This window comes from Magallana gigas, chromosome 4, assembly GCF_963853765.1.
Source record: "Magallana gigas chromosome 4, xbMagGiga1.1, whole genome shotgun sequence".
In the NCBI taxonomy this organism is placed as follows: Eukaryota; Metazoa; Mollusca; class Bivalvia; order Ostreida; family Ostreidae; genus Magallana; species Magallana gigas.
Window position 1 is genome coordinate 10444484 of NC_088856.1, and position 14216 is coordinate 10458699.

Here is a 14216-nt window from a genome sequence, read left to right on the forward strand (position 1 = left end):
GACTTACAGTCTCTGAGGTTCGTGCTCAGACTTACAGTCTCTGAGGTTCGTGCTCAGACTTACAGTTTCTAAGGTTTGTGCCACAACTTTCAATATCTAAAGTTTGTGCCAAGACCTTAAGTTCTGATGTTTGTGTTAAAACTTAATTTTAAAGGTGTGTGCTCGGACTCACAGTTTCTGGAGGGAGTTGTTGGCGGGGAACACCCCGGGTACAATGTCGGTCAGCTTGTTGTGGTTAAGCTCCAGGACTTGTAGCTGGGGCATGTAAGTCAGAAATTCCTGGGCCAAGATCCCGATGTGGTTATGGTTCCTGGAGAAAGAGAGAACCTCATTAAAATCATCATATAACAGATATCCATTACAAATATTCTGATAAAAGAGATGCAATATCAAAATGTGGGACCAATATCAGATACTGAATACATTGCCGAAACATTAGCTCATGCTAAATTGGAGTGGGAGGAAATATATTCGGAGAACATTTTAATAAAGATGCTGGAGTTGTGTATTACATAAGTTTTAAAAGGGTAACATCATTGTGACAATTACGATGTTGGTGAGTAAACATCTGAGTATTATTAGGCAAAGCTTCTACATTACATCATTCTTCATAACTCTATGTGCAAAAGATAAAACTGGGAGAATGAGATAATATAAAATGTATGCCTAGAGTCACACTGAAATGTGTTACAGTTCTGGTCGGGGTTAGATTGGTATCAATACAAGGATCTTCATTAATCATTAAAAAACTTAAAAAGAAATCTGTTTACAAGATAAAGAAACGAAAAGCAAGAGCCAAATGGCCAGTGATAATTCATCTTCTATCGTGCATGCACTGTAAACAAATTCATCTTGAAAGTCTTGTAATAAAATAAACAATAAATGAAATATTATTTTCCCCCTGTCAGCTGTTCGCACATGGTCAATTTTCCCTTGGAATCAAGGAAATATGATTTGCAGACATCAGATGTCAGTGTCTTATCTCTTCTGGCCAGGCATTTATGAACACCCCTTAAAAAATCCTCTGCCTGGAATTACGTAACCATACACAGGCCATTTGCACCAACAGAATGCATTATGAGAGCCCTGCACAGATAATCAACATTTCAGCAAAATTACTCCCCTTGGATTACAACATTACTGTCACAGACATTCTCCGTTTATTAGGTTTTAGTGGTCTCTTGTGATTTTGTTTCAGAGCCTAAATACAATAAACCACAGCAAAAACAGTTCTTCACCTTAACGATGGTTTGTAATTTTAACATTTATTGGTTTTTATCTTTCATCTTATATGGACTCATCTTTTGTTACATTATTTGCCCCCCCCCCCCAAAAAAAATCCATTATTAATTTTTTTCAGATCAATTTTATTCTCTCTCTCTCTCTCTCTCTCTCTCTCTCTCTCTCTCTCTCTCTCTCTCTCTCTCTCTAATCATGTCATAATATGATACAAAAGTCCCACTCAAGTTTCAGCAAACAGAGGTGGGTATCCCTAACCAAACAGAGAGAACATCCGAATCGAGACCACACACTGAAACAAAAATGTTGGCCTGCTATATCTATTTATCCAGGGTGACCTCCCCTTGGACGTCTTTACCGATTGGTCGAATCAGATAACCCCCCACTCGTCAATCCAAACATCAGATTTACAAGTTTTTGGCAGGATACATGATAAATTGGGCAGACCAGTCGTCCTGCATACCTGTATCATACACATACTGACTTCATATCACTGCTGGTGATTTTTATCAGGTAGCAACAATTGATGTTATCGCTTTGCACTGAATTTTATTGTGCATCCCATTAAGAAATGTGTTTCTCAATGCTTTTATTACATCCATTTCTCACCTTTGATGTTTTTCTATTACCTGTAGTAAAATGCTGGGGTTTTTTTAACAAACACATCTGATTTTCTTTTTACTTTTGTTCAGAAACATTTAGAAAATGGACCTTGGTCTCCAATAAAACAACAAAAAGATGTACTTACAATTCCAGAATGGTAAGATTTCTCAGTCCTTTTAACTTTGGCACTTCATTGATTTTGTTATAATTGATTTTCCTGTACAGAGAAAACAAAATATATCCTTAAGAACAAGTATGCATTAATGTTTATAGGTATACAACAAAGGACAATTTTGTTTGGCCTGAGAATTTTTCACTTAGCAGGAACTAAACTGATAACATGCTTCATGGTGTCTAGCCATGGACCACACCAAAAGTGACCCTCCACAGGGTATCAGATGTAACAGTTCTTAGGTTATTACTTCACAGATGTACCAAAAGCCTTCAAAAAAATATCTAAACCCCTGAAGATGCCAATTTATCACACCTCTTGATTTACAAGTTGTGTACTCAAAAAAACCAATGCCGACACAAAGCGAGTTTGAATACACTGTCGAGGGGACATTTATCTTTTTATATGAGGATCATTGGCAGAGGGTCGCAGGGATATGGAGGAATTTTGATTATTTTGCGCCTGAATAAGGATACCGATAATCCAAATGACAAAGGTCTCAACAGCATTACTTGCAATCTTATTCAATGGAAATCAATTTTTAACCTTCAGTAACGTTATCATTAAAAATCCTTTATTGTTTAATTTGTACATGTACTTACAAAGTTTGTAACGTTGTCAGATGTTCAAATACGCTGTCGTTGAGAGATCTAAGATCATTGGTACTGATGTCTCTGAAAATGTAAAATACAAGATTGAATTAGACCCTCTGGTTCTTTACAATAAATATATTGTATAAATCAATCGCTATATAATTGCACAATTATTTACAACTAATTCATATTTATACAGAGATAAATATTAAGATATTTTCTAATAGTATGGATAATTATTTATACCTAAAGTGTTTATATCATTTTTTCAGTATATTCACACAGAAATTTACAACAGAGATGAATAAAATTTGGGCTGTTTTGCCTCAAAGTTTACAAAATGTTGAGAAAATACTTTTGAAACTGAGCATTCTCATCTTAAAACATGAGGGAAGTTGTAAATAAAACTTGTGATTTCAGACATAAAACCATTGCCGAGCTGTAAATTTTCTCTGTAACCGTGTAACACAAGGCTTTCTCAACACATATAAAGTCAACAATGCAGTGAACTGCTAAACACAGAGCAAGATTTACAACCGTTTCTTAATGCCTGTATCTTATTGGATAGCTCTATGGACATGGACATTGTGACTGCAGCCGATTAACATATTAAGTGTTTTACATTACAAATTTACATTGCCTTTATTAATGATGCATTATATATATATATAAATACACATTTTCTTGGGCATGAATGAATACACATATATGGCCATTAGTAATAGCACCCTCCCTTACCAATGTAACTTGAAAAATTACAATTTATCATAATCTTGGCACCTTCACAATAATACCAAATTTCATTAATGAACCTGAATATTCTGCAACAGCATGTAATTTTTTTGTGAAATAATCTGTCGAGATGTTTACTTTTGAGAGGGTTTCCTTCATTTTAAAGAGTCAAGTTTATTAAGCTTCCATTTATTGACAGTGTACATAAAACACACCTCGTTTCTGACACGTTCACTATAGACCAGTAAATATAGTTCACTAGTTCCCCTTGTTTACCCACTTTTTAAAAACACACTCTGTAACAAAGATTGGAAAATTCACTACAAGAATATTTTCTTTGCGGTTCAAATTATGTACTAAAGCTGCCACGGATACAATCCTACCCTTGAAAAGTAAAAAATGAAAATAAAAACCTTGGTTACAAATTAAAAGAATCTTGGGAGGTTTTTGGTGTATTTGATAGGCACTTGATAGGCATATCGAGTTATATACTGCAGGTGCAGTCTAATCACCCCAAAACAATGCAGAGGAAATGAGTGGTCTTGCTATTCACCCCAACATACCTGCCAGACTCATAAAAAGAAAGAGGTGGATCCCAAAATTTACATAAATCTGATCAATGTTACAAAACCGATCCAATTTGTAATAGACAAAGGAATGCAGGAGCAATAAATTCTTTGCATAGGGCTTCCTCCTTCAAATGTTTTATCCCACCATCTCAAGCTTCCAGAGCCCCGGACTAACGACCCAAAGAAGAAAAGGTATCAATTTATATAGGAAAATTGATCCTGTGCAGAAAAAATACTCATTTGAACACCAAGAATTAAATAATATTAAGAGTAACATCAAACACACCACACTGTTATAAATCTCTGCCCTAACTACCACCTTACAGGACCAAATTCATGGCTTGCTTCAAACTAGTGTTTTTCATGTAAATTAGGTGTTTGTGAAAAAAAAAAATAGAAATAAAAATAAGGCTGCTATCGGCTTACAGTTTCCCAGTCACAAAGGATTAAAGAACCACCAATAAAAACGTTAACCCTCGTGGTCTTCTTTTAAATTAAATCAAAATGAAGATGTCAAAAGCTAACTTATGTGAACCGTGAGTTAAAACTTGTTCCACAATGCCTGGAAGAAAACATATTACCCTTCCTTCAACTTTTAATGATGTTACTTAATATTTTTACTACCCCAGAAAAAGATATGTCATCTATAAACAAGAAACTCAATCTATAATCTTTATGGGTCATTAAAGGATAAAGAAAAGCTAGAAATTTGGCCTGTAAAAACTGTACCATATCTTTAATTTTGAGAGAGAGAGAGAGAGAGAGAGAGAGAGAGAGAGAGAGAGAGAGAGAGAGAAAGAAAGAGAGAGAGTGCTTGTCTATCAATACCTACAAAAAACAATGGCCCCACAGTAGTTAAAACACCTTTCGTAAACTGGCATTATAAAGGTCATAATTTTGCTCAACTTATTTCTTTACATATTATCATTTTAATATTTAAACAATCTACCTAGGGTGGCTGGAGAGGTATGATTGAAATAAGAATAATAATCCATGATTTGTTTCGGAAATTAAGAAATTATATTTTCATTTTTGTATATTTAACATAAATGTTATCAATTCCCCTCGTTTATAATTCCGATTAGTGTAACATATTTCTTGGTGATCTAAGTACATTAGAATTTATCCAACAAGGTGGCGTTTCGATGTAATGAACAGCTGTTGCGTTACTTGGGACACAGTGGTACATTTTGTGGTACTTAATGCTTTGTAATCCGAAATAAAAACACAACATTGAGAGGCATTGGAGCGAATTAAATCCTGCCTGCTTACAACACCTTTCTCTAACAGTCTGACCCTTTCTGACCAACAAACACTTTCTCTTCTTATTATTCACACAGCGAGATGAACAAATGGCCCTTGGCACCCAATCATACTTATAGATTTATAAATTTGCCAGGTGTTTAATTCTTTATCAAGCCTTTGGGATCCTTTGATTGTCACTATTTGCTCTGGCAGTGTTAATCCCGGGGACTCTGATAATGTTCTGTATACATAAACTTCATCATAAGTTATCGCTGACATTTTCAATTAGTTAAACCTGCTATATAGTTAATTTGTTGTGTGCATCAATATCATCTGTCAGACTCTTTTTTTTTTCTAAATTTCGTAGTTAGTTAAAGTATTTTCAAAATCAAGTGCTTATATCCCCAACATAATGCATTTAAAGAAAATTAAATAATTAGGGTAAAATCCTTATGAATACACCTACAAATATTTCAAATTTACGACTGTAATTCTTACATTGTTTAGAAATGTTTATTGCAAATAATTCATTATGCATTTTAAAACATACATAAACCAATTAATTAACATGATAAATGACATCAATTTGAATTTGGAAATGTGCATAATGTGATTATTGTACATAGATTCAAATTATTATAATCATTTAACAGAAATCAAATATATGCTTACAAAATTATCTAACCAAAGGGGATTTTTCATTTTCAATATTTTACCATATCGGTCAATGTAATTCTTATATATCCTTATAAATACCTCATTATATCTGAAGTATAACCTACTACATTTTGGCATGGAATTATTTGAGAGCATTGTTTGGCATTATATCATTTCTTTATTACACATACTGTCACCAGTGACAATTCATTATAATTAACACCTCGGCCCAGGTAAACTGTGACCCAGGTAAATAAAAGCTGAATCCCTCCCCCAATGCGGTCCCGTCCGAGTTGTGAAACATTCCGTCAAAGACTTAGAATCAACACCACTGACCAGCCGGGTGACACATGTTTAGTTCTCCCTCAAGTCCGAATTAAGAGGCCAGCTCCGCGTTTTGGCCCTGCTTTACCAAGGTGACACTTTAGTACACAACAAGATTAAAAGCAAACAACAGCTACAATAGGCAATTTCATGCTCCGAGACCACTAGTATTTGTTTTGTTTCATTTACAGAAGTAACCAATTTCACAAGCTTTTGTGCCACAGGAGAGTTGTTTGGGCACACTATTGATATAAGTATTAGCCACTGAAGAAAAAAAAATTCCTATTTACTTAGTTGATAAACTTTTTTTTAAAGGTGTGAAAAGTTAAAAACGAATTTCTTATTAGCATTCTAATTCTAATAAATGCATTAAACTTCTGTCAGAGAGCCCAGAATTTAAAATTTTCTAGCACTCTTTGTTGGAACAATTTTAAGAACACTTGCAAAATGACCAGTCGGAATAATAATTCTCAGCGAATTGTTATAATACATGTATACCTGCAACATGTACAAGTAAAACAAAAGAAGCCATTTTCACTTGTTAAAAATATTGAACAATTTAAATTTATTAAAATTTTAATAAGAAAATGTTCAGAGTACCTAATTTGGCATTCGAGTGATAGAATGGGACTAATTTTTAAGTACAGCTTTAAAGCAAGTCTTTGAGGAACCTTTCTGCCACACTGAGGACAAGATCGGTGATAAGATATCTAAAGCTGTATCATTATCTCTAAATGACCAAAGATTACAGACAAAAAACCATTTAAACTCCTCCAAGATTTATTTGATTTGTGAAATCCTCTCGCCCCTAAAATCTCAGGCACAAAAAAACATACCCGAAAATCAACACTGAATTAAAGAGACAAATTCTAATTTTCTACTGATTGCACAAGATTCTGATGAAGTGTAGAGATAGTGGACCATCACACAATGACTAAGAATCTTCCTACTTTTTACCACGGCGCATCTTAATACCTGTGTAATTCAATATCAACGCGTTCTACCTGGGAAGTCGTGATTGTTTTACGAACACCTGGCACTTCACGCAAAAACCTGTGTGTTGGGCTATAATCGTGATAAAATGTTGGTACATATATTTATACAGGGCAAATTTTTGCCATTAAAATTGAGGGGAAAATTTCAACAACAGTATATGTATACACTTCTTTGTCACCTGTATGTACATGCATGTGAACATATACTCCAAACAGTGCTAGTTTTTTTTCCTAATTTAATAATCAACATAAAACTAATTTGTTTCTTTACTTAAGTTTACGTACAGTACCCTTAAAACTTTGGTATGCGGTACTCCCCCATCTGACCGACACTTTACCTACATTATGCACCTGCACTCTGTTTTTTCTTTTGTTGTTCAGGTATCAAAAAGACTTGATGATACTGTTGCATGTGAAATCAGCATCAGGCCAATCACCTGTACTGTAGGACTCTCTATTCTCCCCCCTCTGAAGGTCACAACACACAGTTCTGCAGTGTTGGCGTGGTTAGGTAAAAGTCATCAATTTCCACTTGAATTAATAATGACCCCGGCCAGGTGTTGGTAATCAGACTATATCACAGTGTATTCACTCTGTAGGTTTCTCTCACACAAGCTCTAACAATTTGTTTGAAAAGAATCAAACAGCCAAAGTTAATGGTTATAGTACTTCCAACTTATTTTCTATCAAATTCTGAACTATGTTTTAAATGATACTGACAAATTCAGAAGTGAACAAAAGCAGAATTTTATATTTTAGAGGCCCCAAGTATGTAAATACATAACACACATCAGAAAATGGAAAAATACCTATATGAATACTATAATCATTATGCATGTAAATATATCAATACATGTATTTCAGATAAACCTTCTGCAGGTCTCTTCATCAATAAAACAGGATGAAAGGAATGAAGAAGATAAGCCAAAACTGACTAAATAGGTATGAAATATGACAACTTGTAGGCATTAAATTCTAAACCTATCGGGCATAAGCAAGATTATCATCGAATATCAACATAAAACATCAATTCCTGACTCCTCTTCTAAGCAGTACACCTGGTTCTGAGCAAGAAAAAAGTACACATTATACGCTCCCAACAACACTATTCACACCATGCTACATATTTCTTTCTCATTCAACTCGGAGCCTTACACAAAATGCTACATCTTTTGGTGAAGAGCATCCTGCTGTTAGATCTTCAGAATCCAATCAAATTACTTTGTGCCAATTTTCGTTCCCCTTGCAACACCTCAAGTGCTAGGACTGAAATCGGAGTAATCAAAAGCGGGATAGCGAGGATAAAAATAGAACGCAATAAAAAAATACAAGATGAGGAAAACTTGGAGAAAATGTCGGACTGACATGTTTACACCCAGAGTTTATCTACCATTCACAAACTTCTTCAATTTTGATAATGAGAGGGTTGAAAGTCGTAAGATTTACACAACTTTTTATGGGGCTTCCCATTGTGATTATAATCTATCCAATTACACATGTAATAGAGTAGAAATAGTAGCTTTGTTTAACTAAACAATTCAGTGCAACTTTTCAGTGTAAGAGTATCAAATCTCTACAGCATTTATGAACCAGCTTTTCTGACTGAAAAACATCATGTGCCATTATTCAGGTAATCAGGTTACACAAAAAACCTACACACCATCACTTGGATAAAGCCCTAAAAATTCCATAAAAAGTCAATCTCTACTTTCATTAAACTTTCACGTACTTGGTAGCCCAACCATACAATTTTACAGAGTGACTTCACAAAATTTTATCGCTTAATATCATGCAATATCAAGAATTTATCGCTGTTACGCTATTATTATCCGAAACCCATATTTTATCTTTTTTTTTATAAAGCTTGCCACATCAGAGATGAAAGTGTGCACATTAGCTCCGACTAATGACAGTTATTGACTCGCTCTATACACTAGACTGAATGCTCTGTTCAGAAAATATCTCCACGAAAATTGCATAACATAACATCGACCAATCTATTCTGAATCCATGGAAGAACGGGGCTCTTTCTTAAAATATAATTTTCATAAATAACAGTTTAAAAAAATTTCTTTTACATTTAAATGCAAATATATTATTACACTACATCATCACTTTCTATAATTGATCAAATCTTACCCAAAAATATATATACATATTGAATGAAAAATTACAAAATAATTTGTTTGCTTATAAATCCCAAACATATGGAAGAAACCCTTTTGGCTGATGTTAGAAACAAGATGTATCGAGACCTTTAACATAAGGGAAACAGATGCCCAGTGATGCTGAACTGACACAGAGTATGGCCCAATGAAAGGGGAAAAGGGGGGATAAACAAGTGTGTTGATCAACTTATTAAAAAAGACTTTGATATCTATACATATATGCACCAGTCATTGAGTGTTTTACTTATGATGACCTAGTTTTCATTATAATTGAAACATTTCAAAGCTCCAATATATCATCAACGTTTAATTACAGGATAAAGAATAAAAAAAAAATATTTGTATAAAAAAAATTTTTTTAACTGATAGCACAATTTGTAAACACTCTTTGTACATGAATATGTTTCATCTGTTTGGCATAAAGGTAAACAAGCCCCACAGATGAAAAACTTCATCAACACAAGCAATGTAAATCTGAGGCCATTGGAAAGGCAACAATGTTCTTGTCTGGATACAAAGCCCCTTTTGATGTACATTGTTCACTCTGTTTCATTATAAAGTGATTGAGGTGGCTTGGTACATATTTAATTACTCTTATAACAAACATCTGGGCCTGTCCAAATTATCCCTTCATGGTCAACATGTTGAAAATTTGATAGTTGCATGTTTCCTTATAGTTTTAGTGAAAACAAAACAATTTGCGATTATAGTGATACCGTGAATAATCCATTTCAAATTAGGCAACAAAACCCTGACTGTGTTTCACTGTTACAAATCTGTACAATTACTGTGACAGAACACATATCCAACAATGATCAATTCCAAATTTTAGACCCCATTTAATATTTTATATCTGAACTGATTATAGTTTATTATAGTTTCAATTTTCATTGCTGCACGCTCTGACCACGAGAAAACAACTCAACCAGTAAAACTGTGAATAGGGAGCTTGTTTGGATATCCGGCAGCCCATGCTCGATGCATGTTTCAGTTTAAGAAATGCCAATACTGCCTTCTTTCTTTCTTTCACTACTTGTGTTGCAATTAAACATTAGCTATAGAAGAATCACTCGTTTTTGAAAAAAAAAAATCATTGAACCACTTTTGTATAATTTTCAACTTAAATTCAAAATTTCACATTTTTATTTTCAAGTTTTGCATCAAATGACCAAAAGTTACGGTATCATTGGTGCTGTGCATTTATATTTGAGATCTGAATGGAAGAAGTTAACCCGTATTCGAAGGAGGGACATTTTGTCCACACCTGGATGAGTAAGTGCCTGGTTAGGAGGAAACTGAAGGGGAGTATACACCCATACTAAACTAAATTGCCATTCATTTCATAGAGTGCCTACCTGAACCTGTGCAAATTTGAAACTACAGACCAGTTCAGCCAAATAAAGGGTTCGGAAGGCAATTAGCTTTTTTTCAGTATAAACAGATTTTTTTTTTTTACACAAAACTTGGTGTGAACATTGGTAAAAGTGAGCCAATAAATCCATCAATAGTGTTGACTGACAACCAAATCCTATATAAAGTAATCTGCACACGTTATTTATGAACTTTATGTAAAAGGATTCTTTATTAAGTCAATTAAATTAACAATAGGTCATAACAGGGTTAATGTCTTCGTCTTCGAGATGAAAACAAGGGGAAAAAAATAACCATTTTAAATTTATTTTTTAACTTCCATCTTAATTAAAACAAGATTTTTTTTTCATAAATCGGAGCAATTTGGTTTTTTTTTAGGGGTTTTTCTTAATCTTGTTATATTTTGAATAATTCAGGTGAAATTAACCTGTCAATCAAGATTCATCAGAACGAACCCTGGGTTGTGTTTTACCATACATCAACCAATTCATACCGTACCGTTCATCAATTACAAAGGGGTCAAACAGAATTTCAAGAAATGAAAACCAAAATAAAGTGTCCCCCAAAAGTTACGTAATTCATATAACACTCTTGCTGTTTTCTGTCTGTTCCTTTGCTATTCCTTTGTCTCCAAAGAATTATATTCATTTCATCCTTTAATCTTTAAGATTAACACTGGCTCTGCTTCTTATTTGTAACATCTCTCATAAACGATGCAACGAACAGAACACCATTGACCAAGACCTACTGAATATCACACGACGGTACTTACAGATGGGTCAGGTTATCCAGTCCTTTAAAATCATCTTTTGACAGAGAAGAGATTCCATTATTCTGCAGTTCTCTGCAAAAAAAAGGGAGTAAATCAATACATGCCATATGCAACTGCAAAATGGACAGTTTACAAGAATGTATCAAATTAATTATAAACATCAAAGTTTTATCAACTTTTCATGTCTCCATTTATTTTCATAATGGTTTCACAGAAGGAAATTTTTTGAGATGGAATTGATGTGACTGTAAGACATTCATCAATGCATTATATATTGCTGTATTTCAAATATAGCTACAAGAAAAATTCATAAATATCCATCTAACAATTAGCAGGTGAATTTATAATGCTGCAATCATTAATTATAATGTTCTTAAGTGTACACTCTCAAATAGCAGTTTCTATTACTGTTATATATTTGTATATATGTACATGTTCTGAATAGACAATTCATTCTAATCAAGTGGCCTTGACAAGTGCTATTCTTAAAATTTAGCCTCAAACAGGAATTTGGTCCTTGTTTCAAGAGAAAACAATTTCCTGATACTACAACATCAACTCTTGTTCAGTTTCCTCATAACTCATATCGTACCGGTACCACGAACATTTTAATACATATATCAATTATAGCTTGAAATAGTATTCTTTGATGTTTTGTTGAACCTGTACAGTTTCATACATGCTTTATTTTTTAATTAAAACGTTATATCACTTTCATGTAATAACCATAAAGTTCTTTTTATCCTTCAATAATGCCCCGACAAATGAGTCGTAAACTTCTGAACAAAAAAAAATAAATTTTCAATACTACTTAGAAAGAATTTGTCTTGTCACATATCTCTCTAGCTCAATATTGAATTAGCACACATAATATCACATTAACATTTCTCTTTATCCCTAGTCATAAAGAGTAATATTGTAAATTGCATATCAAAAATGGGTTGTCTATAGAATACTCTGTGAAATGGGTTTTGTTAAAACTCTCTAATTGATATTTTCTTCAAGCTATAACCCCCTCTACACCCCAATTTAATTATTCACAAAAGATGCGTCCCTGGGAGAACCAATACTCTTTTGAATTAAAATTTCACTCAGCAAACATAAAGCAATTCTTTCTTTTGGACGTTACTTTGAAACGGTTGTGTAAATAACTCAGCTGGTCTTCACTGCATTAGAAGACGAAGTCTATGTAAACAATCCTTTATACATTAACCAGGAGAAGATAACCTCTTGGACAAGCATCAACTTCTAAACTTTTCCATCATAAGTTATTGAAAGCGTTCGAATAAAGTTTATGCAACCATACAAACTGATTATGAAGAAGTTATTCGCCATATTATCGACAGTTTTAGGGGTGCTGGATCTCTTTATTACACGAGAAAAAGGGGGTCACCGTTATAATACTTACAATCGAGTTGTCCATGCTGGGAAAATGAGGTCCTTTGGAACATTAATCAGACCTTGCCGAGAACAATCTACATTATTCCCCAAGCAATGGCAATACGTTGGACATTGTAGTTGCAAGCCGAAAGTTCCACAAATACACACCACACTCCATATAACAAAAGCAGCGAATACATAAACAGCGGCCGCCATTTTGGCAACCCATCGACTGTTGAAGTTTTGGATATTCACCCAAAATGCATTTATACACAATTAATGGTTCATCGTTTCACACGGATGAAATATAGACATACTGCTCCTTCGTTTGCTGAAGTTTCTCCAATCAATCGATGTCCATTTTGTATGAATAAAGTCCAAAACTCTACACTCTGACCAAGTTCTGTATAGTTCGAGATCTCACGAATGTTTTACATCGCCTCGAAAGTCTGGCGAGTCAATACATACCGCAAGTTGTAACGAGAGTTCTGATTGGTTACTGTAATCACGTGCGTTGTTAATTTAACACCCCTTGGTTTGAAAGGTGTCAAAAGTGTGTGTATCGTTGAAAATTGGTGTCAATCAAAATAAAATGTAATAGTTTGGGATTCTGATTTCTTATTAATTATTCCATGGGTACCACGCGTTCATCTCTCTTTTTTTAATCTTCAAAACTTGTGACAAATAATTTTTTTTAAAGCATGTACTGCTTAGGTTTTAACACCGAAGTCTGTGTGAAAAAAAAAATGGTTGTAAAACTTTATTATACCCTTAATAACAAAAATCAATTTCAGACGATGGCTACAATTGTTTTAATTTAATACTTTGACCAAAACAATTACAAGTGCATGTTTTAATTGATTTTTTCGACGTTTTTTTTAAAGAAAATATCAATAGAGATTTTTTTATTGATTATTTCACTTGCAAACAATTTTTGTTGCATGTTATTAAGTTCAAAAATTGACATATTAATGTTTATGATATACTTTCTAAATGTCATGTGACCATTTACATTTAATACGCAGCGTATATGACTGAGAGTTGATAATAAATTCATCGATGATATTTCATTCATTGACCCGTGCAACTTTTTGAATATTTTAACTTTGTAATGAATAGCAACAATTGGTTTCTTTCTTCCCTGACCTGCGCACCGCTGAATAGTTACCCCGGCAATTCCATTTTCTCTCCCAACAATTTCTCTTCTTTCTTCTCCACAAATTGTCTTTCAAACATTGTCATGTGAAGTCCGTGCCTCCTCAAACACACTCCTAATTTCAGAGACGTTTTTACAAAGTTTTATTTTCCTTGTATTTGGATCAGAAAATTAAAGCAAATACACTGAGAAGTAGCGAAGCCGGATTTAGACATTTTCTACCACCGACACGTACGTTCC

General features: G+C 33.8%; 1 protein-coding gene across 1 annotated transcript in view; it reads right to left on the reverse strand.

Annotated features, from left to right (window-relative positions):
* LOC105349145 (leucine-rich repeats and immunoglobulin-like domains protein 2) overlaps nucleotides 1-13278 on the reverse strand; it is a 31024-nt gene extending 17746 nt beyond the window's left edge. The window contains exons 1-5 of the mRNA XM_011458839.4: nucleotides 12849-13278; nucleotides 11441-11512; nucleotides 2617-2688; nucleotides 1988-2059; nucleotides 173-310 (exon numbers count right to left, since the gene is read on the reverse strand). Of these exons, the coding sequence (XP_011457141.3) occupies nucleotides 173-310; nucleotides 1988-2059; nucleotides 2617-2688; nucleotides 11441-11512; nucleotides 12849-13036 (542 nt within the window). The 5' untranslated portion in view covers nucleotides 13037-13278. The remainder of the gene's footprint in view (nucleotides 1-172; nucleotides 311-1987; nucleotides 2060-2616; nucleotides 2689-11440; nucleotides 11513-12848) is intronic.
* Nucleotides 13279-14216: the final 938 nt, after the last annotated feature.